Here is a 25,060-nt window from a genome sequence, read left to right on the forward strand (position 1 = left end):
ACGAGGCCTAAAATAGATGTTGACATTGTCTATAGCAGATTTTGCTCAACATAAATCCCGAAAGAAACCATTATCTTAAACATAACAAAAAAAAGCAGCATACTAAGTAATATCATTAATGACATATTATATTGTTTATTTTATTACCCTTAATAAATAGAAGATCATAATAGAAAAATGTTAGTATAATTCGCTATCTTTACTTTCCAAAAGGGCCCCAAATTCTTGTGTGCCCAAGGGCCCCGGCATAGTTTAAGACGGCCTTGTTTCAACTGTAAGAAGAGTCGCACTTGTATGTCTCCCTCGTTGCTCTATGGTGACATCTGGCGGAGCAGACTGTCTGCCCGCTAGAGAGCGGCACTCACCTCGTCGAGCGACATGGCGCAGAGCGACCTCCTTCCAAGCCGGCAGACACTGCTGACTGCTCTGCGGGCTCTAGCAGACTGACTGCCCGCCCGGCCTTCACCTGCTGGAATAGGAGAGGGGGGAAGCACAAGATGGCCGCGTGCCCACCTAATCAGCGCCTCGAGACTAGCAGGTAAGTACACGCCGCAGGCTGGCCTGGTGGTGGAGGAGGGAGGGGAAAAAAGTGAGACCTGTATTCACAAAAAAAAAATGGTTTTCCCGGTTTTTTTCCCACGGAATTCAAAGTATCATACTATCCAGTTGCAGCGGACGTCTCCGCTGCTTTGAAGTCCGCGCGCTTGCCGTCCTTCGGTGCCCCCTCCACCTCTTCAGCAAACCAACCGTTCCCCTTCCTAGCCTTCTTTCATTGTGACGTATGTGTACCTTGTGATTTTCTTTTCCCCGTAATTTCTCCTTCTGCGCCTGCGCAGTGGGCCGTGTCGTTATTTTGAAGCCTCTTTCGTTGAGTAAGTTTCGGGCTGTCAACTTCACTTCGCTTCTCTCCGCCGTCTCGCTTTTTTATTCGGCGTCTAGTTTCACGCGTCTCCGGTATTGTAACTATGTCGACCCAAGGCTTAGCTTGTAATTTCCCTTCATGTATTCTTGCTTTTCGTTCTCGTTGTTGAGCGCCTTAACTTGTACAGCCTTGCTGGAGGTTTTTTTTTTAGTCAGTCTATTTTTGCCATTTCACGTCTTATGTGTTGTGGCCTTTCACTGAGTCAACGTATTGGTGGAACCACGTGCCAGTTTAAATTTGTGTGAGTACAGAGAGGCGGGGTCTCACTCATGAGGCTGTGCGCGGTGTCATAACTAGGATGCTCTATGCCTGTTATTCGCTGTCTTCCTTTGTGTCGCTCGGGACACCTCCCGCGTAACGCAAATTCTTTCTTGCTTTGCCCGGATTTTCTCACTACCTGTGTGGGCCTTCAGCTCGAGTTTGATTGTGGCCGTGATTCCTTTAATTTGGTATGTTTTTCCCAGGGACGTGACGTTTGTATTGCGCGCGTTACTGTGATAGTTCAGGATTCTGTATTGCCATGCTCTCTCCACATTGTCTTCTTGTTCACGGGCTCGTGTATAGTTTCTAATGTGTATTCGTTTAAGCTTTGAATGTTTGCTTCACACGTTGCCCGGTGGTGGCGTTTTTCGATAGACATGTGTGTCTCGAGGTTCGATTGAGCATTCTTGGTAACTGAAGCCGATCGGACTGTGTAAACACGTGACTGGTAAGGGTACGCTCAGTGGAGAAGCCTAAGATGTACATCAAGCTCTGTCCCTGCCCGAACACGCCCGAATATTCACCTTCGGCCAACCTCGGGATTTGTTTTATTTTTGCGCAGGAAAAATGAATTCAAATATTAAAAGTGGTCGGTTAGGTTAGCTACATTAAAACACTTTAAAACACTATGGACGGTTAGTTAGGTTAGTATAGCTACATTAAAATAAACAGAGAAATATAAATATATATAAATAAACCCGAGGTTGGCCGAAGGTGAATATTCGGGCGTGTTCGTGCAGGGACAGAGCTTGATGTACATCTTAGGCTTCCCACGCTCAGTGTGGCGTCTAGTTTTTTTTTTTTTGCCCAGTGGTTTTGATGAAATGTATTAATATATTTTTATTACTGTATTTTCTACACTTACTCTGTCTACTGATGCTCATTTTCTTTGCCTTTTTAATATTCGTTCTATTTTATACAATCTTAAAGCTGAATTGACTATTTGTATGAGCGTACTGTGTACCTGCATTTGTGAATCTTAATGCGAGCATTGTTAGGCCTAGTTTTTAAATAAAAATGTAATTGGAATTTTGTTTATAATTCTCCGCCACGAACGCTGTCCTGCATACTACGATCTGTACTTTGCTAAACTGTTACTAAGGTCTAAACCAACCTCGTACACCCTCTGCGTCCTCGTTATAGCACGAGGCTGCGTTTGTGTGTCATTGGTGTGCGCGCAGATGTAGTTTCCTAGAACACACTTACCAATTATATGGGTAGCCAAAGAGTCATCAAGACATGGTGAGGAGATGAAGAAACACCAGAGTCTATGCTCAGCCACATAGTACGACACCCGGGCAGAATACACAATATAAAATTAACAGAAACCAGTAAACAAAAAATAAATGTTAAAACAAACGAAACTTGTGGGAGTCAATCTCGTAGTTTTCGGACTACATCTCCTATCCAAACTTGTCACGGATAACCGAGGGAAAAAAAGCAACAGAGTCGAGCGCGGCAGTAGCATTCTGTCACGACGAGGGCCCAGAATATTCTCTCTGGAATCGCGCCGAGAACCGAGAGGAATAGCAGGCCTTGAGTATCATTCCGCCTGGGAGCGAAAATAGTGACGGAGGGTAAGGCGTACGAATCGTGGCATCAGTCAAGGATAGAACCAAGTCAGGAATTGATCGAATAAATCTTTATCTTAAGAACCGATTTTTTAAATGACTTTTGGAATTTTCTCGAATTTATAACTAAATAATTACATAATTTCAAGATGGCGTCCAAGAAGATGGCCAACAAGATGGCGGATGTCACGGTAGTAAATAATACTGCACGCTAACTGGTAAAAATTAAACTAATACAGCGACCGCACCCACCACCAGACCAAAACAATATACCATATCCAAGATGGCAGCCTACAGCAGGCGAAAACAAGATGGCCGCTATGACATCATACTGGCCGATGTAAAATATTTCATGAAATTCGTGGTGGGAGATCTGTCTGCCGTTGGCTTCTGTGAAGGAAGGACCCATCGCCCTTTTTAATAGAATTACCTCGCTTTAAACGAACCCAGAAACATTTATAAATTTTATACTATCAACATTTAATAAAGTAATGTTTTTATAAATTTTAAATTTTTCCCTGATTTTTTTCCTTAAAAATTACGGATTTTCAGTATAGCGAACTAATTTCAAAATGGCGGAATAGTATTTTTTATTACAATTTTGTTAATAATTTGTTTATAAATTTTTTATCATTTCCCGAGATTCTAGTTTAATATTTTCTGAATTTTAAGATAGAATTGTAACGAAAAGAGGAATGGTGATGTCATACAAATGCAATATGGCGTAAAGTTATAGAAAACTAAATGGTGCAATAACAATATGGTAGAAAGTTCTAGAATCCAAGATGGCGAAAAAACAAAATTGTGTATTTGACATTATTAAAAATAGCTTCCAGGGTCATGTCAAGGTCGTCATACAAAATGGCCGCCGTGACTTCAGAATTCAAGATGGCGGTCGGGTCCTCGACCCCACCCAGCTTCTCTCAAGAAACTCAGGCGCCGGACTACCTACTACTGGTGAATATTGGACTTAGAATAATTTATGCAGCTGGTATGGTTTATGGGTTATTCTTAGTTGTGGCGTGTTTCTTCTATGGCATAGCAAGCATAGTATACCTTTTAAGATTTCTCTGCACTTGTACCATGGGCCAGTGTCATGGTTTGTTTATAAAACGGCCGTGTTTTGCAAAGAACTATCGTTACTAGAGGATTTTAAAAATCTGTTTTGCTATATAGATGAAAAATAATTAACAAATGTGGCAGAGAGGCTGCAGTAAACTCGTACAAATCATGTTAATTTTTAAATTATATCTATGTATTTTAATTAGATTCTTATTTTGCCATGTCATGGTTGAGATAAAAAATATTATATCGTGCAGAAGCTGGGTTTTAAACAAGAGTTATACAAAAAACAAATATGGCAGAGGAATAAACATGCTTCGTTTTTATTCGTCCTGGTCCTATGCGTTTTTATATTTCATTCAGGTCACCTTTCGTGTCCAGGAAATTTTTAATACGAGATCGTAGACAGAAACTTGACAGGAAAGAATCAGCATGAACGTGGCTGAACAATCGCGTGCAGAGGAGTAATTCCACTGGCAGAGCACGCCGTGTTGCACACCACAGCGCTGGACGCCACTCGCCGGGCAATGTTGTTTGTAGAAGGGCGTTGGCGCGGCTCTGTGGCGTCAGCGCCACTCGACGGCCGGGCTGAGCAGACACGTTGGCTGACTAAGAGGGGAAGCCTTCATTTCACAGACGAGAGAGCAACACCCGAAGTTCCCCGAAGTTCATGCTCGCTCTTTTTCCCTCCGTTCCATCCCATTGTATAAACCGGTGTGGCATTAAATTTTGCGGTCGATTAGGATAGGTCAGCTACATTATAAATACTTTAAAACATTGTGGATGGTTGGTTATATTAGGTAAGTGTAGCTACATTAAAAATACTGTAAAATCATTTTATGGTTGCTTAGCAAATAACTTTTTAATATGTAGCTATCCAGCGCTAGGAAACAGTTTACATGATTTCACAGTATCTTTAATGTAGCTATCCCAACCAAATAAACCGTCCACAAAGTTTTAAAGTATTTATAATGTAGCTAACCTAACCTAATTCACCGTTAGTTATCATGAGTTACAATGAACAAAAAAAAACAACCGAAGATGCACTATCAGGCGTTTGGCACTCTCGTCTGTGAAAAGAAGGCTTCCCCCGCCAGAGTAGTACAACGCTGCAAGTGGAATTCTTGCCGCTACTTCGTACAACGAAGAAATTATTACGAGTTTTGCTTTAACGTTAATTATTATCTTTGGAATAGTGTTTTTTTGACGTGATAACGTCTTATAAATCGACGAACGCCGGCTGCACGCACGTAAAAGCATGACTCATTGTCACGTTCCGCCTGAGCCGAGCGTGCAAGAACCGACCAACCACCGTGCGAGAAAATCTTGTATAATATCAAAAGGGTTAAGGCGGTCTTTTTAAAAGCAGCAATTAAAAAAAAATTGATATGACGTTATCACGTAAAATTATCGTCCGTAAATCGACTTTACAGACAACCCCCTTATTTTTTATGGCAGGGGGGCCCTGGCCTATCCCCCTTTCTTTAAGGTAACCTTCATCATTTTCTTTCACTTTAAATACCTATGTGACAATTTTTTATTTACGCTAATGTTTTCAATAATTTTACCTATATTATAATTTATATTTATACGTATATTGTGTTTATATACATAAACGCACATAAATGCACGTTCACACACAACTGTTCTTGAAAGATGAACCCAGGTCCTCTAATGCTTCTGTTTATGGCTATAACCGTCATCTTATAAAATGTGGTGGAATGGATCCCTGTTATGTGGAATACTACTACGGTAAAAAACAAACCTAACCATACCAGAACCCCTATCATGTTGTTTGGTGCTTTGAACAGCACGCTGTGTTTCGCCTGGACTGCCAACTGATAAGATGCGATAACGCAAGCACTTGTAACCACAGGTACCACAGCACACAACACAGACCGAGCCAACGCCCGTGTTGTGTACCGTGCACACGATTGCCGATAAGGCATTCCACACAACATGTATCCGGTGATTAAGGTAGATTTCGTAGAAATACTATTGTAGTCGTTACCACGGTGTGACTTCCGGGAAGTTTTTGAAGTGACGTCTAATAAATCGATGAACGCCAGCTGCACGCACAAAAACGTGTCCCGTTACGCACATTGTTCCGTTACGCTGTGTCCCGTTACGCTCATTGTACGCTTGCGCCGCATCTATCTCTCTTCCACATGACTGTTTATAAAGTGAAGTGAAAAGTTAATGTGGTTTTCATTGCTTATTACAACAACAATTTCGGCAATAAAGGTTAATTATTCTTGCATTTTAAAAATCTGATTACTAGTTTAATTTCAAGTATTAATTCTTTTATTATTAAAATAAAAAATGATTCCATTTTATTCATAAAGTATGCAATCATTTCATAAATGTTTTGTTATGACGTTGTCACGTTAAACTATCGTCCGTAAACCGACTTTACAGACAACCAATTTTTTGACGTGACAACGTCTAATAAATCGATGAACGCCGGCAGCACGCACGAAAAAGTGTCCCGTTACGCTGTGTCCCGTTACGCTCATTGTACGCTAGCGCCACATCTATCTCTCTTCCTTTCGATTGGAACAACCATCGATTTGACTTTTTCGAGGCACATTAAACTTGAAACACTCCCATTCGTTTCCTACTTTTCCTATCATCGTCCTATCCTTAACAGAATAACACAGATTGGAAGAAGTTAAATAGCAAACATGTATAAAAGTTATTGTTAAATTAATCTGTTCGTTAAAGTAATAAACATATTTGAATTAATGAGTGCAAATGAAAGTATATTTATCAATTAAATTGTATATTTCATTTCACTCCTTCTTTGTATCCATACAAAATAGTGATAAATAATTCAATAAAAATGATTAATTTTTTTTCCATAAAAGTATGCAATCATTTCATCAATGTTTTGTTATGACGTTGTCACTTTAAACTATCGTCCGTAAACCGACTTTACAGACAACCAATTTTTTATAGTTTTTTTTTTCATTGTCAATAGACACCAAAAAATCTGTTAACCCAAAAGTTGATATAAGTATATAAAGGCATTTTACGTGTCCATAACATTTTTATATATATAATTTTTATGGACACGTTAAATGTCTTAATTTTATACAAATCACTTACAAACAGACGTAAAATAAAGTAATGGAAAATCTCCATCGAGCTCGTTAATGGACAAAATCATACCAAAGGGGTAAAAATTGGGAAGGTTTTTGAAAAACAGAAAAATCGCTAAAGCTCCCGTAACATTACAAGTGTCGCATACGTTTGAATGTATTATAACTCGTAGGAGTAATACCAAAAATATTGTGTAAATGAATTTTTCATGCGAAACATAACTTCAAGGGGTGGAAAAAACAAGGTATGGGGGACAAAAAATTCATAACACCCTTAGTAAGCTCACAATCGAATTTGTTTCAATTGTTTGTATTTTTTTATCTAAAACATTTGTCAATAAATTTTTTTCATACAACATACTATTGCTGCTAAGGGCGGAATAAACAGGTGAAGAAAGGAAAAAAAAAAATTGTATCTCCCTTATTTGGTAAGCGCTAATTATTTCAAAATATTCTTAAAATTATCCATAAATTTAGTCTAAAACTATTTCGGTTTAGACGAACAATTACAAAAAAAAAAAAGTTTGAAAAAACCAGGTGTTGGAATAAAATAAATAAATAAAACTTCCGTACCAGTATATACTGTATAGCCTGTTCTTATTTGTTTTAAACTTTCTAAATGTTGTCTAAAATGTTTGCCTTAAGTAAATTTTTATGCAAACAAACGTTACTGCAAGTGGTGGAAATAACAAGACATAAAAATCATAACGTTTTTAGTAGGTACAGCCTACTATCAATTCCATTATAATTTATTGTAAAAATTCTAAACTGTATCTAAAATTTTTGGCTGAAATAATTTTTAATGAAACGGACTATCATCGTAAAAATAAGTTTACATTAAAACAATTCAAACCTTACTTGCTATCAAATTCGTTCGAATTTATTTTAAACCATCTTAATATAATCTTACACATTGATCCATAGCAAATTTATATACGACCACGTATTAGTGCAAAATAAGTTTTGAAATTCCAAAATGCATTAACTACCTTAGTATACATAATATGAAATTCGTTTTAAGCTATTCAGTGCTGGATTCATTGAGTTAAAAACATTCAAACATTTTCACTGCACGGTATATGAGAAAAATTGCATCGAACATTTTGGAAAAATTCGAGAACATATAGGATGTCAGTTACAAAGGTTCTTATAATTTTTCAGAAGTTTGTAGAAGTTTCCAGAACATTTCCAGAAGAAATAGTTACTTTTAAATCTACCTACGTCTGTTGGTTGTGCCGAAATGAATTTTTTATTGCATGTTGTATTGACTCTAGCGGTAAATATAAGTATTTGAGGACAGATTCCACGGTTATTTTAGTTGTATTCTTTATATATATATACATATATGGGTATGTTTATAGTTAAATGGGGGGAAATATTTATTTCTCAGAAAGTTTAAGGGATATAAGGGATTGTATTTTTGTTTAGAAACAGTAAGTTCAAATAATACAACAATGTATAATTTATAACATTCTGGGAAGCTGTTGAGTCGTTGCGTACTTGTGTTGAACAAAATCGTTATTATGAGCATGGCTGATGATTTCCAGAGAACCATCTGCAGTGTCCGCGGTGCTTGGAAGCCAAACTGACGAGCCAAGGCCAGTGGGGCTCCTGCCAAGCTGTTCACATCCAGAGTAGTACATTTTCCGGCCGAGGCAGTTCCGACATGGGTACCCTGTCGTCTGACACAGAGCATCAACACACACGTGGTTCGGTTATTTGGGAATTTAACTTTTAAAGCTTAAGTAAAGGGATAGGTTAAATAGACCAAATCCATTAGTTAAATATGTTAAGATAAGTAACTGTATACCAATCTTGTCACATCCATCATTTTGGCCTCGGCCAGTGCTAAACTGTGAAACTCTCCGAATTTTGGTGTTATTTCCAGGTTTCAGAACTTTTGCGAGTGAATTATTCGTGTCAAGACCTATCTTTGTGCTTCAGGCTTTATTTTAAGCTGCCATGAGTTTGATTTTGTTTAATAACTATGTCAATATCTGTTCTTGCATCTTCTTGCAAACACGTCAACAATCACCACATTGAATATGATAACCCAACCATGGATCGAGTGGATGGATGAATCAAGAGTTGTGAAAATGGTTTTATTTCACTTCCTATTTTCAAGCAGAATTATTATTATATTTTCAGAATCATTTGGGGTTGCTAACCTTATTTATTTTTATTTTGAACATAGTGTGGATACACATTTGCCTTACTTCGTTCAACAGAATTTGTTCATCGCATATGCAGCAAAGGACTCTGAAATCTATCTATATGAACCATTTACCCAACTGAAGGTTGCCATAGTCGTGAATGCAGCAATACAAAACCTTATTCTGACCATATACCTACTCAATCAAGTTATTTGAATTTAGAGTAAGCTGTATTCAGTTTTTTCGCTGTTTGTTTTTCCACATGATACCTAAATGATTCAAATAACGTCATGGACAAACACTTGGCTTCCCAGCCAAGAACACACCCAGTTCGACGACAATCTGATGCAGCAAGGCACTTGTCCCAGACTGGGTCTGAAGACAGGAAAATGTCTACATCTAAGTGAACGCCACCAAATCACCTATGAATATTCAAAGTTCTACATCCATGCCATAAGGCTCTGTTCAAAATAACCCAACGCCATCTCCAAAACCTTTAATTTCAACAGAAACACAATTTGGTGCAATACAATGGTCTAATGCACCAAAGAGCTGACATACCACTTCTACAGCCTGTCCACCCTTATTTACGCCATACATAGCGGACCTCTATGTTCCCAGCCCATTTCAACTGACTTCTATACTGCTGACACTCTGCTGTCCTGTGCAGGGGAAGATGCCAGGGTTCAAGATGGTCTCCGCTATGTGCAAGTAATAACTTACTTGAAAACGGCTCGGAAGATTTTGTTAAAATTTACGAAATACTTTAGTTTTCAAGGGAAATTTTTGCTTTGAAACCCAACAGTAGGTCACATTAGATGCTACAGAAAAATAACGTGAATTAATTTATATTAATGCCATTTTATTGCAGTTATTTACTGTTTGGTAAATGGTGTGGACACACACATACATAAACATGTACCCTTTGCAGAAAAGTTAAAATACTAACTTTTAAAACTTTCTTCACTACACTTTTGTAAGCATAGTGCGTACAGGGGTTTGCCTAACATGAATTGTTTATATCTTTTTTTTTTGTAAATCAGGCCAATTATTTAACTGTTTTTTATCTATGGAGAAATTTTTGCTTTCTCTCTGGACAATGATGTTTTGTACATAATTGAAGTTGGTGACAGCTATTTTTGGAATTTGGAATTTCGTTTTGCTGAAATATAATTTGTTTCTTATAAAACCTTGTGCTATCTGAACATGTTTTTATGTAATTAATTTTTAAATTTAAATGATGTTATTTTGCGCAGGTTTCACAGGACTTTGGCAGATAAGTTATGATTTTTATTGCTGATCTCTTTAATCATTTTTTTAGCCTGTCATGTTGTAAGGTACTGGTTTTGCGCAAAACTGATGGTTTAAAGAATCATTGTGTTGTTTGAAAGTTATATGAATATTCTAGTTATTCCAGAAGGACGAAACTCCTTTGGGGACTTCTGGCAACCATGGGGCTAATAGTGATGCTAGTGAAGATTTAATCATTTCTGCATTAATATTGAGTCTAGCACTTGTATGTCTGGTATTATTAATATCTGAATATACTAAGGTTTTTACAGTTTTTGTCATGAGCTTAACTTTTGTGTGTGACTTATGCTTTTGAGAGATGAAGCCATATTGGGACTGTGGTAAGCTTAACTGCACATGTACAAAGGAAGCCATTTAAGTTTCTTTGTCTTCCTGGCTTAATTTCTTGGAAAGATTTATGTCAAAACAAGTTATATGCTACATATCCATCTGTAATGAGATTAATTTTCATTCTGGCAAAATATTTTTAGGCACCAAATTTTAAAGGAAAAAAAACTTTGCTCATGAGAACTTGTGTAATATCTCTGTGTATGGGATAAAGGGTATTAGTGTGAACCTTGAGCTAACAAACAGATTATTTATTTTATCATTGAAAATGAAACCCTGATAACTATATGTTTAATTTAAATTTCTTAAATTGATTTGAAAATTGAAATTATTCATCTGAAAAGTGATTTATTCGTGTCTAACCTAACAATTAGTTAGAACATAATAATTTTTTTAAAATATTTCTATATCATTTAAACAGGTTCTGATACTTTATCTAAATATTATATATCTATGTCTTTTCATGTGTTATATGCGAGTGTCCATATTTGCAGTGTTATGTGTATATAATTGTCATGGTATTTATCAGTGTGTTATGTATACTTCGTATGCGTAATGTTCTGAATTTAAATAATATTACTGAAGTAAAGAATACACTTAGTAAATTTACGCTACTATATTTTTGTCTCCGGGAGGGGAAACAATAAAGGGTTGTGCTCGAGGGAAACCAGACAATTGGCTTGTGAGATTCACACATTTTATTATCTGCGAATATGTGGTTAATAAAGACAAACAGATAAATCTGGAGTACTTAATTGGTCTTTTGCACATGTTATTTGTTTCTTGGCTTGCTCACATTTGCACATCATGTGCCTATCAACAAACATATATGGATTATTACTTACAAATCGTACATCAACTTTAACATATAGTGAAATATTATTTTTCTGAAAAATAAATAAAGTGAATAATTATGTTTAAAATAATTATTGCCTCCAATAATTACAATAGCAAACATGAATGAATATAAAAATCCCATACGTTAAATGAAACTAAGCCAAGCATAAAGAATAAATTATCTGAGACACTTATGTTATAATGACAACAATGATGACATTCAACTGAACCCACTATTTACAACATTACAACTATCATTAAGCATTTAGATTGCGTGCACAACGCTTCAAACTTCAATAATTTACCCAAAATTTCTCAACAACTTTAAATGATCCCCTCTTGACTGTGGGTGAAATCTGGCCTGACACTCGCAGAGCGTCCAGTCCCGGTCTCGCTCGCCGACCAGCGCTCTGCTGCCCCAACAGCAGTCGAGCAGGACTTGCGTGGCGCGCTTGCGAACAGGAACAACGTGTTGCCTCGATGACTGCGACACAGCGACGCGAAGAACAGCATGTCCACCCCTGTCACACTCAAACCAGGGGACTCGCACGTCTTCAACACACTTATACAGAGTCAATAATAGTTGCCTTGGGGTTACAAGTGTCTATCGGTAAGAAAGTTAAAGTTGGGCATATTATTGCACTGCCATAGCATGCCAGCCACAAACCAACCACCGCAGTCACACACATAAGCCACTAGTACTACCTTCAGAGTTTCTGCTCACTCTCTCGTACTCGCTCAGCGAGTAAAACGTGACACATCAACGGCGATAATTTTCAGCCCTCTGGTGCTAATGTCCAACGTACACAAGTCCCAAAACAGTAGAACGACTTTTAACATAAAACTCGCCCGACGAGTCGCAAACTCGGTCCACGAGTAAACGCATCAAACCGCCGACGGTTACCTTCTTCGCTAAGTCGCTCTCCGCACACTGCCTTCATCTGGGCCAAGTCCGATCTCCAAAGTAACATGCAAGTTGAGCTTACCGGCCCCAGGGACTAAGATAGCAATTTTTATGTTGGATGCGTGCCCAGGCACAGTGGCGCTCCTGGTGGTCTGGCTGGAGGCGGCAGGATGAAGATCATGGAGATGTGCTTCGTGCTTCTTCCTCCCGCACTCTCCGTGCTCTGTGCTCAGTCCTGGTTGTACATACTCCTCGGGCGCGCTTCCACTTCTTCCTCGAATCGCCCAGAAGGTCTGAGTTACTCCTACTTCGGCGGAGACGAAAGGAGGGGTGGTAGTCACGTGAGCAGTCACGTGGTAACGTGGTCACCCCCTACCCCTCCACTGCTTCAGCAGAGGCGCGTGAAACTAGCGGCAATAACTTGCCTGGAGAATTGGCCACGAGTGTTTGACGGGAATAGAACTATTCAGGGGTGCAAGGTTAAAACTAGGGGGGAAAAACATGTTATGTGCAGACTAGCAACTACAACAATATTATAATTCATTGCCACTATCAGATAATATCAGCTATACCTGATCAGTTGGAAACTATACCAGAGGAAATGTCAATTTCAGTAATTTTGTAATTTCAATAAGCAAAACAATAGAGAGAAATATTTTTTTTCTTGTAATAGGATATTAAACTGCGCAGAAATTAGTGAACATAAGTAAGAATTTACTTACTTTATTACTCACTTCTACATAAAGTATTTTTTTCTTATTCTACTATTTCTTTCTCTACACTTTCCTACCTTAAAATAGGGTAGTACATTCTCCTTGAAATAATTTACACATTCTTTGTACAGAGAAGCATTACAAAATAAAGCGAAAAATATGTTTCCTTAAGTCTGAAATTTGTGGAGTGTGCTGACTCCTCAAGCCTCTGGTTTCTTTTTATTTTCATTTTCATTATCTTGTTCATTGATTGTTATCCCTACAGTTGGAAGTTTTTATTTTTTATTTTTCACTCGTGTTATATGTTTGTCCTTTTTCAATGTATCTACTATGGGCACCATTATTGTGGCAAGTAGGCGCGGATGTACCGTAACTATCGCGCCTTGTTGGTTTGTCTCGTGGGCGCGGTGCGGCGCCACCATCGGACTACGAGCTGCGCCTCGGCGGTGGGTGGTTGCAGCGCACATTTGCCGGACAGGACTGCCAGCCCGATGCAGAACTACTTGCTCCCGATGGCAACGGAGACCTGGGACGTGACACCGGCCTGGATGCCAGCGTGTAAATTATCAAGTAAGGTTACACCGCCCTTTACTCACAGTCAAGATTGGGTGCTGTTTGAGTGATTTATTTAGTGTGCACTAAATTGTTACCTCGTCTTTAAACATTTGTTTCCACACGATATTCGTGTCACGGCCTTTAACCTAGCCATCATAATTTTAGTTCTCATTTTGCTAGGTTTACAGCCTTGGCTACGAGTGTGTTAATCTCAAGTGTGCCTCGTCCGTGAACAGTACTGTACCTCGCTTGGCCATTTGCGCTGTATAGAAGCGATGCATTAGACGATGCGAAAAGCAAAGTTTTTCATTAGCAGCAGTTGCAGCGCGCACAAGTTCATGATATGGTATGACTCAAATAATAACGCTTTTTGTAGCTGTATTTTGATAATATTTTGGTTTTGCAAGCATAAACTTTCCGTCCTACACTTTTTAACAGATGATTTATGTTAGCGCATTCAGTTGAGCGCATTTGCACATTTATAAGCATTTTTCTCTACTATCCTACAAGATGTTTGTGTGCAGGTATACCTTATTATAGCACAGCAATTTTCTTACACCAGCGCAATTGTGGCTCGGGCGCTGGGAATTGTGTATGGTTTGCAGACACTGTTTCTTGCGCCTATGAATGAACTGTTACATTTACCATTGGATTACACACGCTGTATGATAGTGGGATAGTATAAGGACTTTGTACAAGTATATTGCATATTGAGTGTAAATATTTTTATCAGTAATTTATTGGCACTTTTTAATTGAATGCCTTTGCGCCCATATCCATTTATATTTAGCTGTTGTGGTTTCTTTACACCATGCTTGTTTATTAATATCTAGATTTTTACGTGTGGTGCTTGGCTCTTGCATAAATATTAGCCTAACCATACTGTTTCGTATCGCCACCTTATACAGAGCTACAGTAAATCATGTATCCAAACTTAATTTTCTGTATTATTTTTCCTTTTCTTTTTCCATTAAGGTTTTTAATCGGATTTGCTTTTTAAATAGGTTATCGGCAGGCTTCACTCCGATACCTTTAGCTAGCTTCACTAGTACAGTCTTATTTTTGCACATTAAAAATGTAAATACATAAAGAAATTCTTATTAATATTGCAAATAACGCGAAAATGTGTATTTTTTTGTTTGTTGATTTGTTCTTTCACACCACAAGGAAGCAATGGATCGACATAATTATTTGCATAGAGATACGGGCTAGAGAGTGTCATACACTACTTTTCATCCCGGAAAAAACATGGATCCTGTGAGATAGATTTGGAGCGTAACTGTGTAATCATCTCTTCATGCCAAAATGGCTGAAACAAGTGCAATACAGTGAGTGTTTTTCTATTTCCACCACACGGTCATTTAGTAAGGTCTGTTTATTTCTTATCCTTTTCCTTTGTGAAGCCCGTCCACTTAGTGGAACTCGCTATGGTTAACTAAATAACGACGTTAATAACCGTTTAGTTTTGAATTTCTTTAATAGAGGGCATTGCCTTGAATTTGAATCGCCCTATCGTTTGGTGAGTCCGTCACGTCTTGCCTAGGGGTTACCGGCAGCCCCACAAGATGTAGCTGAAGTTTAGCATACCGGTTTTGCTGCAGCGTTTAATTTAAACAAAAAAAAAAACAATGAATAAGCCTTAAAAAAACATCAAATTTGAACTTATTTCTTATGATTTAAAATATGCCCCTGACAATTTATTGTGTCTGTTTCTTTAGTAAAGACTTTTTAAATTAATATAATACCCTCTTTTCCATGGAAGCACATCAGCAGTGACCTGAAATTGCATGAGCGAAGCCACGGGTTATAGAATAGTATATTTTATAAATGTAAGTTTTGTTATGCGTTGTGGTTATCAATTTAATTTATCATTTTAATAGTTAATGTTTGAAACAAGACCAGACAAAATAAATATGTATTTAAAATTACTTACCAATTTATCTTTTCAGAATTATTCATCATTAAAAAAATCAAAGAAAATAATTTTTTAACTAAGACAAATGCAAAGATGTTTATGAAAAGTGATTTTTATATTAAGAGAGTATATAATCCTAACATCTCAGTGCTTAGCCTCTAACCAAATGCTGAATGTAAAAAGTAATACGATTAAAAATGTGATTTAAACTCTCAAAGTGCATGTAAATTAAAAAGAAATACAAAATCTCACTCAAAAATATTGCTGATGATAGAATAAGTCCAAAGAGAATAAATCCAAGCGGTAGTAATAAGTGTTTTATATTAATTATTGTCGGTTCGGTTACTGCTCTTAAGTTGCTCTTCATTTTGTAAGAGTCGTCCAGAAAATCTCTTCTCCACTTGCTAACAAAACCTGTTTCTATAATCTTCATTTGTATATCGTTGAACACAGCCAAGAAGGGATTGTTGGAAGCAACTGCCGGGTAGCCGAAGAAAGCCCGCATGTAGCAACCCTCCATGACGTGTAGCAGCGGGTACCCGTCCTTGAAGTATTTGGGTCGGGACACCTCATGCAGGGCCGCTGTCCTTATCAAGATCCTTGTGACATTCCTGCTGAACGCGATCATGTCGAGGGCATCCGAGTCTTTTTCTATGGGCACATATCTTGGCAGAGCTGCCAAAATTTCGTCACTAAATTCCATTTCTTCTATATATCTGTTTACTTCTTCTAAGTTTACAAATGAAGAAACCTTGATATTAGAATCCAAAAGTTCTTGAATAGTATTCATGTCTGGGTAGTAATGCCGCACGGTAATGTAACTCGTGAGGGATCCTTGGTACGCATTACCAATGATCATATTACATAGAATGCCCATAAGAACAAACAAGCGCTGGTAAGTAAAAAATACTGACCTCTCTGTTGCACCAGAAATGAAAAGTCTGATGGTTTCCAAAATGGTACCACCACTGTTATTTTCAGGGCCAAAATTAGTAACACATTTCCAGATAACTGCATAAAATACCATACTAGTTAAATATGATAACCATGTTTGCCATGTGAAGGGTAAAAGAAAGTTCATATATTCAGGTATTTGCTCAGCTTTTGGAACCACTACTGTCACACATTCGTCACTGGAAGGATAGGGATGATTATTCCGATAAAATGGCAGTAGTATTATTTTATGTCCTATAAATGCTCTAGAGTATTTTTTTGTATACTGTTGAGAAGAATTGTATGTGCCAAGATATAATATCTTGCTGTTTAAAGCATCTGTGATCATTTCGAATATTTTTCCATCTGGCCCATTGAATGAAACCTGGTTGTTGTGATGCATCTCAACAGTCAAGAGAGGATGGGAGCCAAAGTGGGTCATCCCGACATGATGTTGTTGCATGTCGAGTAGTTTATTTTTATATAAATTTGAACACCCTTTGAGTGTAGTCAAACATGTATTGCACAATACATCTTCGTTAGAGATTGGGTTGTAGTGAATAGCACAATTTTGAGGCAGTATAATTCCACTGCTAGACACCACTTTAAAAGCGAAAGACTGAACCAGTACCAAGTTCAACATGTTGAAGTTTTCCCAGCAATCTTTGAACAATGCGAGGGTTTTATTTGTGAGGTTGGTGGCAACATCAGTTACCACAAGCAAGAAAAATGCTTGAGTGTTCCAGAAAGGAGCGGTGGTCCAATCCAAGCCCAGGAAACACTTGTCCGTCGTCTCTCCCGTGAAAGCGATGAGGCCAGTGCTCCTCTCGGTCGCGTTCGCGATGCGCAGCTTGGCGTAGCGCGCCTCGTCTCCGAGCTGCAGCACGTCGAGCACGGGGACCAGGCTACTGTGGATGCCCGCCATCACCTCGGCCACGGTGCGCGGATCAGCCGACCTCTCCGTCTTCACCACGAGCATGTTCATGCCTCGCTCCAAGTACTCGTGGAAGATAGAGAGGACGAAGCCGGCTTGTCCATGTGCGAGCGCTTTCCTGCCATCGAGTATGGGAGGGTGCGCTCCAAATGCAGGCGAGTTCTGTGCTTGTGTTAACTTCAATATGAGTATGGATATCAATGTCCAGCTATTAAAGGTACCTGAAACAGTAAAGTTCACGTGTTCTTATTACACAAAAAGTGTTTTAAGTATAAACATATGCATATATACAAAGGTTTAAAAGAATTAAGTGATTTGAGAGTTAAAGTTTAAAAGACTAAACTGTGATAGAAAATATTGTTACGAATGTGAGAGACCATTCCGCGATGCCAGGTTTGGAGCTGGCTGGCGGCCACCACGCCTTGCGCATCTGGCCGGATCACAAGGGTCTTCGCTACCCCCCTCGTCTAGGTGCCCTGGCACCTGGCACCATGCACCTGGCACCTGGCAGCAATAGGGAATCCCGCGGGATATCGCGCGAGCTGCCAATGCCCTTCTCGACACATCGGGTGTCGGGTCGTCCCGGGAAGATGCGGCCTGTAACGTCAACCTTTCTCGATGCTTCAGGCGTCAGGTCAATGCGGAATGACGAGACTGACCCCAGCAGCATTCGTGCCTTTGGAAGGGCGCAGATCCATATAAGATCGGGATGCCGGCCTCCGCGGGTCTGGAGCAAGATAGTCCCGAGCGAAGTTTCGAGCGAAGCGTCGAGTGGACCCTCGGTGAAGGGAAGTGCGACGGCGGAGGCGGAGTGCGGCGACGGAGGTCCACGAGGGGTGCTGCGGCGAGAGTTGCGCCAGGGATTGTGGCCCAGCGAGGTGTGAAGTGTGTAAGAATCGAGAGTAATTAATTATTAGGCATTTTAAGAAAGATAATTTGTTAATGTTGTAAATATTGGTAATCAATAAAACTGTGTACATAGTAATAAAAACTATAATTTGGCTATATATTTACGAACCCAGCAGTTCTCCTCACAACAATTGTATTTTAAAAAAAGAAACTATAATAGTAGTATGTAAATGTTCCTCCTGGCACAGGCTTCAACCTGTGGAACCGGGAGCCAAGCCACCATCTTGGATTTGAGACGTCACGGTGGACATATTTTACTTGAAAATTCCTCAAAACTCCTCAAAAATGACTTAAAATGACTCAAAAAATCCCGTTTTAAGGAAAAATTTCCCCTTTTAGTCCATAAAAATACCAGAAGCTGAAAATGTCCATATAGAGGCTTAAGCATCTATGTCTACAGCCTCCGATAAGCCTCTGACGTCATCATTGATTATGAAATCACCGTTGGAATTTCCATTACGCCCGCCATCTTAAACTTTTTTATCATCCGATTTTAATGAAAAAAATTTTAATTTATAAAAAAAAATCAATTAATAAAACTTTAATAAAAAATTTTAAAAAAAACATACATTAAGGGCATGGAGCTCGGAGTCCTCGGTTCGAACCCGGTGAGATCAAAAAATAAATAAAAATGGCGAACGATCCTTCCCTCACAGTGGCTGCAGGCAGACTGACCCTCACCAAGTATTACCATGAATATATATCATCAGGTAGTATGACGTCATGTAAGCCATCTTGAAATATGGACGCCATCTTGAAAATCATTATTTATTATCTGATTTTAATGAATAAAAGTTCAAAATTCATCAAAAAATTAACTTATAGAATTCTGATTGATTAGATCGATTCCGTCCTTGGTTAGAAACCGCTAAGAGCAAAAAAATCATCATATACTTCCTCCACAGAAGGCACCTACAGACTGTCCTACCACCACCAATACCTTGGTATATATCGTCAGCTGGTATGATATCATGTCCGCCATCTTGTCTTCGTCCGCTGGAGACCGTTATCTTGTTTTCGTCTACTAGAATGTGCTGCTGGCTACATGTTAGTATAAATTTCTGTTCAACATACCTTTAACCTCGACTGTTGACATTGAACTTTGACATTGACCTTGAACTTTGACCTTGACCTTGAACTTACACCTTGACCTTGAACTTACACCTTGACCATAAACGTTGACCTTGACCTTGAACTTTGACCTTTATCTTTAACTTGACCTTGACCTTTAACCTTATACTTTGACTTTGACCTTGAAATTTGACCCTGACCTTGATCTTTGCCTAGACCTTGACGTCCATCATGGATCCGACATTTTATGTTCAGTACATGCTACCAGGAGCTACAGCCTGCTAGTGGTAATTGCAACCATCTTGTTTTCGTCTGCTGGAAGCCACCATCTTGCCATCAAGATAGTTTTATTCTAACCCACTACAGTGTAGTAATCATTTATTATTACAGTGACACCCGCCATCTCTTAATTTGGGCGCTATCTTAAAAAACCGTAATTTTAATGCTAGAAATGCGGGGAAAATTCCAAAATGCATCAAATAATTCACGCATTAAGGAAATGATTGATTATAAACTTAGTTGAATCCTGGATGATGCAAGAAAAATTAAATATAACATAAATTTAACATAAAAGTGACAGGTTCGAAAATAATTCTCCACAAGTACTTTCACAAACATAATATTTATTACATAATCTATATTTTAATACAGGATCACTTGCGAAAGCCAGCAATCTTATAAACATTTAGCACTGCATAGGCGTAAAATGACTAATTCTTAGCTCCAATCAGTTTATACTGGACAGAGACCAAGCAGAACCTTTACGGACATTGTCCTCCTCTTCTTGACAGAGTTTCTGGATACCATTTTTAACAGTTTGCTTCACATCGTCAGAACTGTAAATTACTGCAGGATGTCTTGAATGCACATTTCTTCACTTTGTCATCGAACGGATATGGCTTTCCATATAAACAGTCCAACCACAAGTGATACTTCAAAGGTCAGTTTGTTGCTGATTGATTATGTTCTGTCTGATATCGTTAAGAAAATTTCAAAGGTCTTTCGACTCACTAAACGTATTTAGATAATAGTAGACTTGCAATGTTCCACGAAATGCAGACTGCGCCAAGTAGAAGCCATTATCGTTTACTTGTAATGCTCCGAACACAGTCTTAGGTTAATTTTCATGTTCAGACATCATAGCAATCGGCTGCCGGACACCGGTTTTTTTTTGCTTGCACGCTTACGAGTCTCCAATCTAAAGCGAGGAGTCGAAATGTCTGCGGGTAGTTCATCAGTAGGCGCACGGACTTCACCTTTACAGTTTTTCACATGTCGGTGCAAATTATCAATTCGAGTAAACCATTTAAGGCACTCATCACAGAGAAACTTCATGCGAGAAGGATTCTTCGTGCATTTGCTCCACTCATGTCTTCGTGCATCATGTGAAAATGCGAACGACGTATCACAGTAGCTGCAAGGATACCGTGGTGATGAAGACGAGCCTCTCAGGCCTAATCAGTAGTACAATTTCCAGGCATACTCTTATGCACATCAATCATTCGCTGTTGCACCGAAACCTTTACTTTCTGCTGCTCTGCAGGACTTTGAATGTCTCCAAGTGATGCTTCAAATTAGCTTTTCTTGTAAATCGCTTGCGACACTTAATACAAACAAACATTTTACGATATAGGTTCTTATTACATTCTCTCTTCTCGTGATGTCGTGCATTGCTGATGTTTGAGAAAATCTTGTCGCAGTAACAGCACAGATGATCGTTAGTTGTTGACGATTCTCCATCCATTGAAGTCTCCATCGAGGTCGAATCGTCGTTCATCGTGGTTTCCTGCACAGCCAGCTCTGTAGTCATTAGTCTCTCTTCTGCTGGTGGTACCACGACTGATGAAGTCTCCTCCAATGTTGACGTCGTCGTTGCCAACGGGATCTGCACCTTCTTCGTCGTCGCTGACGTCAATGTTCCCGTAGTCGATGGTACAACGCCCATCAAGTTCGTCGTTAAAGTCGGTAAAAATGCCATCGAGTTCGTAAGAAAAAGTAACTACGCGACTTATGCACCAGATAAAACAAATTAGGTGATCCTTACACCGTCGTCGTCAGTAACAAACTGAGCGGTCTGCTGTCAAGTACTTGCTTATATACATGCACTGGATGGAATAATACGCTAGTCAAATCAAGAACAATTTACTGTAATACAAGAGTCAAAACATCATTAAAAATAGAAGCACCATCATCAAATTGGCAACTCAATTTGGACGCACCGTCAATTAAAAAGGAAGCACATTCTTCAAAACGAAAGCTCATTTAACGAAAAGGAGGTACATTCTCACTTACATTCAACTCGGTATGAGTTGAACTAGAACTCTCTCTTTGCTCATCAATGATAAGTTCACAAGCTAGCAGAATCATTTTTTGTATTTTTTTATTTTAAACAAAAGGCAGTTGGAGTCAATGACTGTAGGAGCCAATTACTTTTGGAGCCAAAAGACTGTTGGAGTAAATGACTGATGAAGACAATGACTATTAGAGCCAATGAATATTGGAGCCAATGACTTATGGAATTAAAAAATGATGGATTCATATGCTGATGGAGGCATTATATCCGAACTTAGCACTGACGATCGCATCCTACCGAGTTGAAGTTAAGTGAGAATGTACCTCCTTTTCGTTAAATGTGCTTTCGTTTTGAAGAATGTGCTTCCTGTTTTATTTACGGTGCCTCCAAAATTAGCTGCCCTTTTGATGATGGTGCTTCTATTTTTAATGATGTTTTGACTCTTGTATTACAGTAAATTGTTCTTGATTTGACTAGCGTATTATTCCATCCAGTGCATGTATATAAGCAAGTACTTGACAGCAGACCGCTCAGTTTGTTACTGACGACGACGGTGTAAGGATCACCTAATTTGTTTTATCTGGTGCATAAGTCGCGTAGTTACTTTTTCTTACGAACTCGATGGCATTTTTACCGACTTTAACGACGAACTTGATGGGCGTTGTACCATCGACTACGGGAACATTGACGTCAGCGACGACGAAGAAGGTGCAGATCCCGTTGGCAACGACGACGTCAACATTGGAGGAGACTTCATCAGTCGTGGTACCACCAGCAGAAGAGAGACTAATGACTACAGAGCTGGCTGTGCAGGAAACCACGATGAACGACGATTCGACCTCGATGGAGACTTCAATGGATGGAGAATCGTCAACAACTAACGATCATCTGTGCTGTTACTGCGACAAGATTTTCTCAAACATCAGCAATGCACGACATCACGAGAAGAGAGAATGTAATAAGAACCTATATCGTAAAATGTTTGTTTGTATTAAGTGTCGCAAGCGATTTACAAGAAAAGCTAATTTGAAGCATCACATGGAGACATTCAAAGGTCCTGCAGAGCGGCAGAAAGTAAAGGTTTCGGTGCAACAGCGAATGATTGATGTGCATAAGAGTATGCCTGGAAATTGTACTACTGATGCAATGCCAGTATCTGGATCAGGCCTGAGAGGCTCGTCTTCATCACCACGGTATCCTTGCAGCTACTGTGATACGTCGTTCGCATTTTCACATGATGCACGAAGACATGAGTGGAGCAAATGCACGAAGAATCCTTCTCGCATGAAGTTTCTCTGTGATGAGTGCCTTAAATGGTTTACTCGAATTGATAATTTGCACCGACATGTGAAAAACTGTAAAGGTGAAGTCCGTGCGCCTACTGATGAACTACCCGCAGACATTTCGACTCCTCGCTTTAGATTGGAGACTCGTAAGCGTGCAAGCAAAAAAACCGGTGTGCAGCAACCGATTGATATGACGTATGAACATGAAAATAAACCTAAGACTGTGTTCGGAGCATTACAAGTAAACGATAATGGCTTCTACTTGGCGCAGTCTGCATTTCGTGGAACATTGAAAGTCTACTATTATCTAAATACGTTAAGTGAGTCGAAAGACATTAGTAATTTTCTCAACGATATCAGACAGAACATAATCAATCAGCTTACTAATGATGTAGCAACAAACGGACCTTTGAAGTATAACTTGTAGTTGGACTGTTTATATGGAAAGCCATATCCGTTCGATGACAAAGTGAAGAAGTGTGCATTCAAGACATCGGCTGCCGTAATTTACAGTTCTGACGATGTGAAGCAAACTGTTAAAAATGGTATCCAGAAACTCTGTCAAGAAGAGGAGGACAATGTCTGTAAATTTTCTGGTTGGTCTCTGTCTAGTATAAACCGATTGGAGCTAAGAATTAGTCATTTCACGCCTATGCAGGGCTAAATGTTTATAAGATTGCTGGCTTTCGCAAGTGATCCTGTAGTAAAATATAGATTACGTAATAAATATTATCTCTGTGAAAGCACTTGTAGTGATTTATTTTTGAACCTGTCACTGTTATGTTAAATTGATGTTATATTTAATTTTTTTTGCATCATCCAGGATCTAACCAAGTTTCGAATCATTTATTTCCTTAATGCGTGAATTTTTTGATGCATTTTGTAATTTTTCCCGCATTTCTAGCATTATAATCACGGATTTTCAAGATAGCGCCCAAATTTAGAGATGGCGGGTGTCACAGTAATAATAAATGATTACTAAACTGTAGTGGGTTAGAATAAAACTAGCTTGATGGCAAGATGGTGGCTTCCAGCAGACGAAAACAAGATGGTTGCAATTACCACTAGCAGGCTGTAGCTCCTGGTAGCATGTACTGAACATAAAATGTCGGATCCATGATGGACGTCAAGGTCAAAGTCAAAGATCAAGTTCAGGGTCAAATTCCAAGGTCAAGGTTAAATTACAAGGTTAAAGATCAAGGTCAAGTTAAAGGTCAAGGTCAAGTTAAAGATCAAGGTCAAAGTTCAAGGTCGAAGTCAAAGTTCAAGGTCAATGTCAAAGTTGAATGCCAACATATGAGGTTAAAGGTATGTTGGACAGAAAATTATACTAACATGTAGCCAGCACACTCTAGTAGACGAAAACAAGATGACGGAATCCAGCGGACGAAGACAAGATGGCGGACATGACGTCATACCAGCTGACGATATATACCTTGGTATTGGTGGTGGTAGGACAGTCTGTAGGTGGCTTCTGTGGAGGAAGGATATGATGATGATTTTTTTTGCTCTTAGCGGTTTCGAACCAAGGACGGAATCGATCTAATTAATCAGAATCCTAATAAGTTCATTTTTTGATGAATTTTGAAACATTTTCAAGATGTCGTTCACATTTCAAGTTGGCGGAATGACGTCATACTACCTGAGTGGGGGGTCAGTCTGCCTGCAGCCAATGTGAGGGAAGGATCGTTCGCCATTTTTATTTATTTTTTGCCCTCACCGGGTAAGGACCGAGGACTCCGAGCTCCGTGCTGTATATGTATGTTTTTTCTTAATTTTTTGTAAAAATTTTATTAATTGATTTTTTTATAAATTTTAATTTTTTTATTAAAATCGGATAGTAAAAAAGTTAAAGATGGCGGGCATAACGGGAATTGCAATGGTGATATCATATTCCATGATGACGTCAGAGGCTTATCGGAGGCTGTAGACATGGATGCTTAAGCCTCTATATGGACATTTTCAGCCTCTGGTATTTTTATGGACAAAAAAGGGAAATTTT

The 25,060-nt window shown here is 38.9% G+C and overlaps 1 protein-coding gene and 1 long non-coding RNA gene across 2 annotated transcripts in view; one reads left to right on the top strand and one right to left on the bottom strand.

Moving 5' to 3' along the window:
• The window catches only part of LOC134536671 (acyl-CoA-binding protein homolog), a 22,961-nt gene extending 22,461 nt beyond the window's left edge, over positions 1–500 (bottom strand). Inside the window, exon 1 of the mRNA XM_063376504.1 lies at positions 366–500. Coding sequence (XP_063232574.1) covers positions 366–380 — 15 coding nt within the window. The 5' untranslated portion in view covers positions 381–500. The remainder of the gene's footprint in view (positions 1–365) is intronic.
• LOC134536672 (uncharacterized) lies at positions 352–11,709 on the top strand. The gene is made up of 2 exons (XR_010075836.1): positions 352–538; positions 8,465–11,709. It is a non-coding gene; the product is annotated as an uncharacterized LOC134536672 (long non-coding RNA).
• The last annotated feature ends 13,351 nt before the right edge of the window (positions 11,710–25,060 follow it).

This window comes from Bacillus rossius, chromosome 11, assembly GCF_032445375.1.
Source record: "Bacillus rossius redtenbacheri isolate Brsri chromosome 11, Brsri_v3, whole genome shotgun sequence".
NCBI lineage: Eukaryota > Metazoa > Arthropoda > Insecta > Phasmatodea > Bacillidae > Bacillus > Bacillus rossius.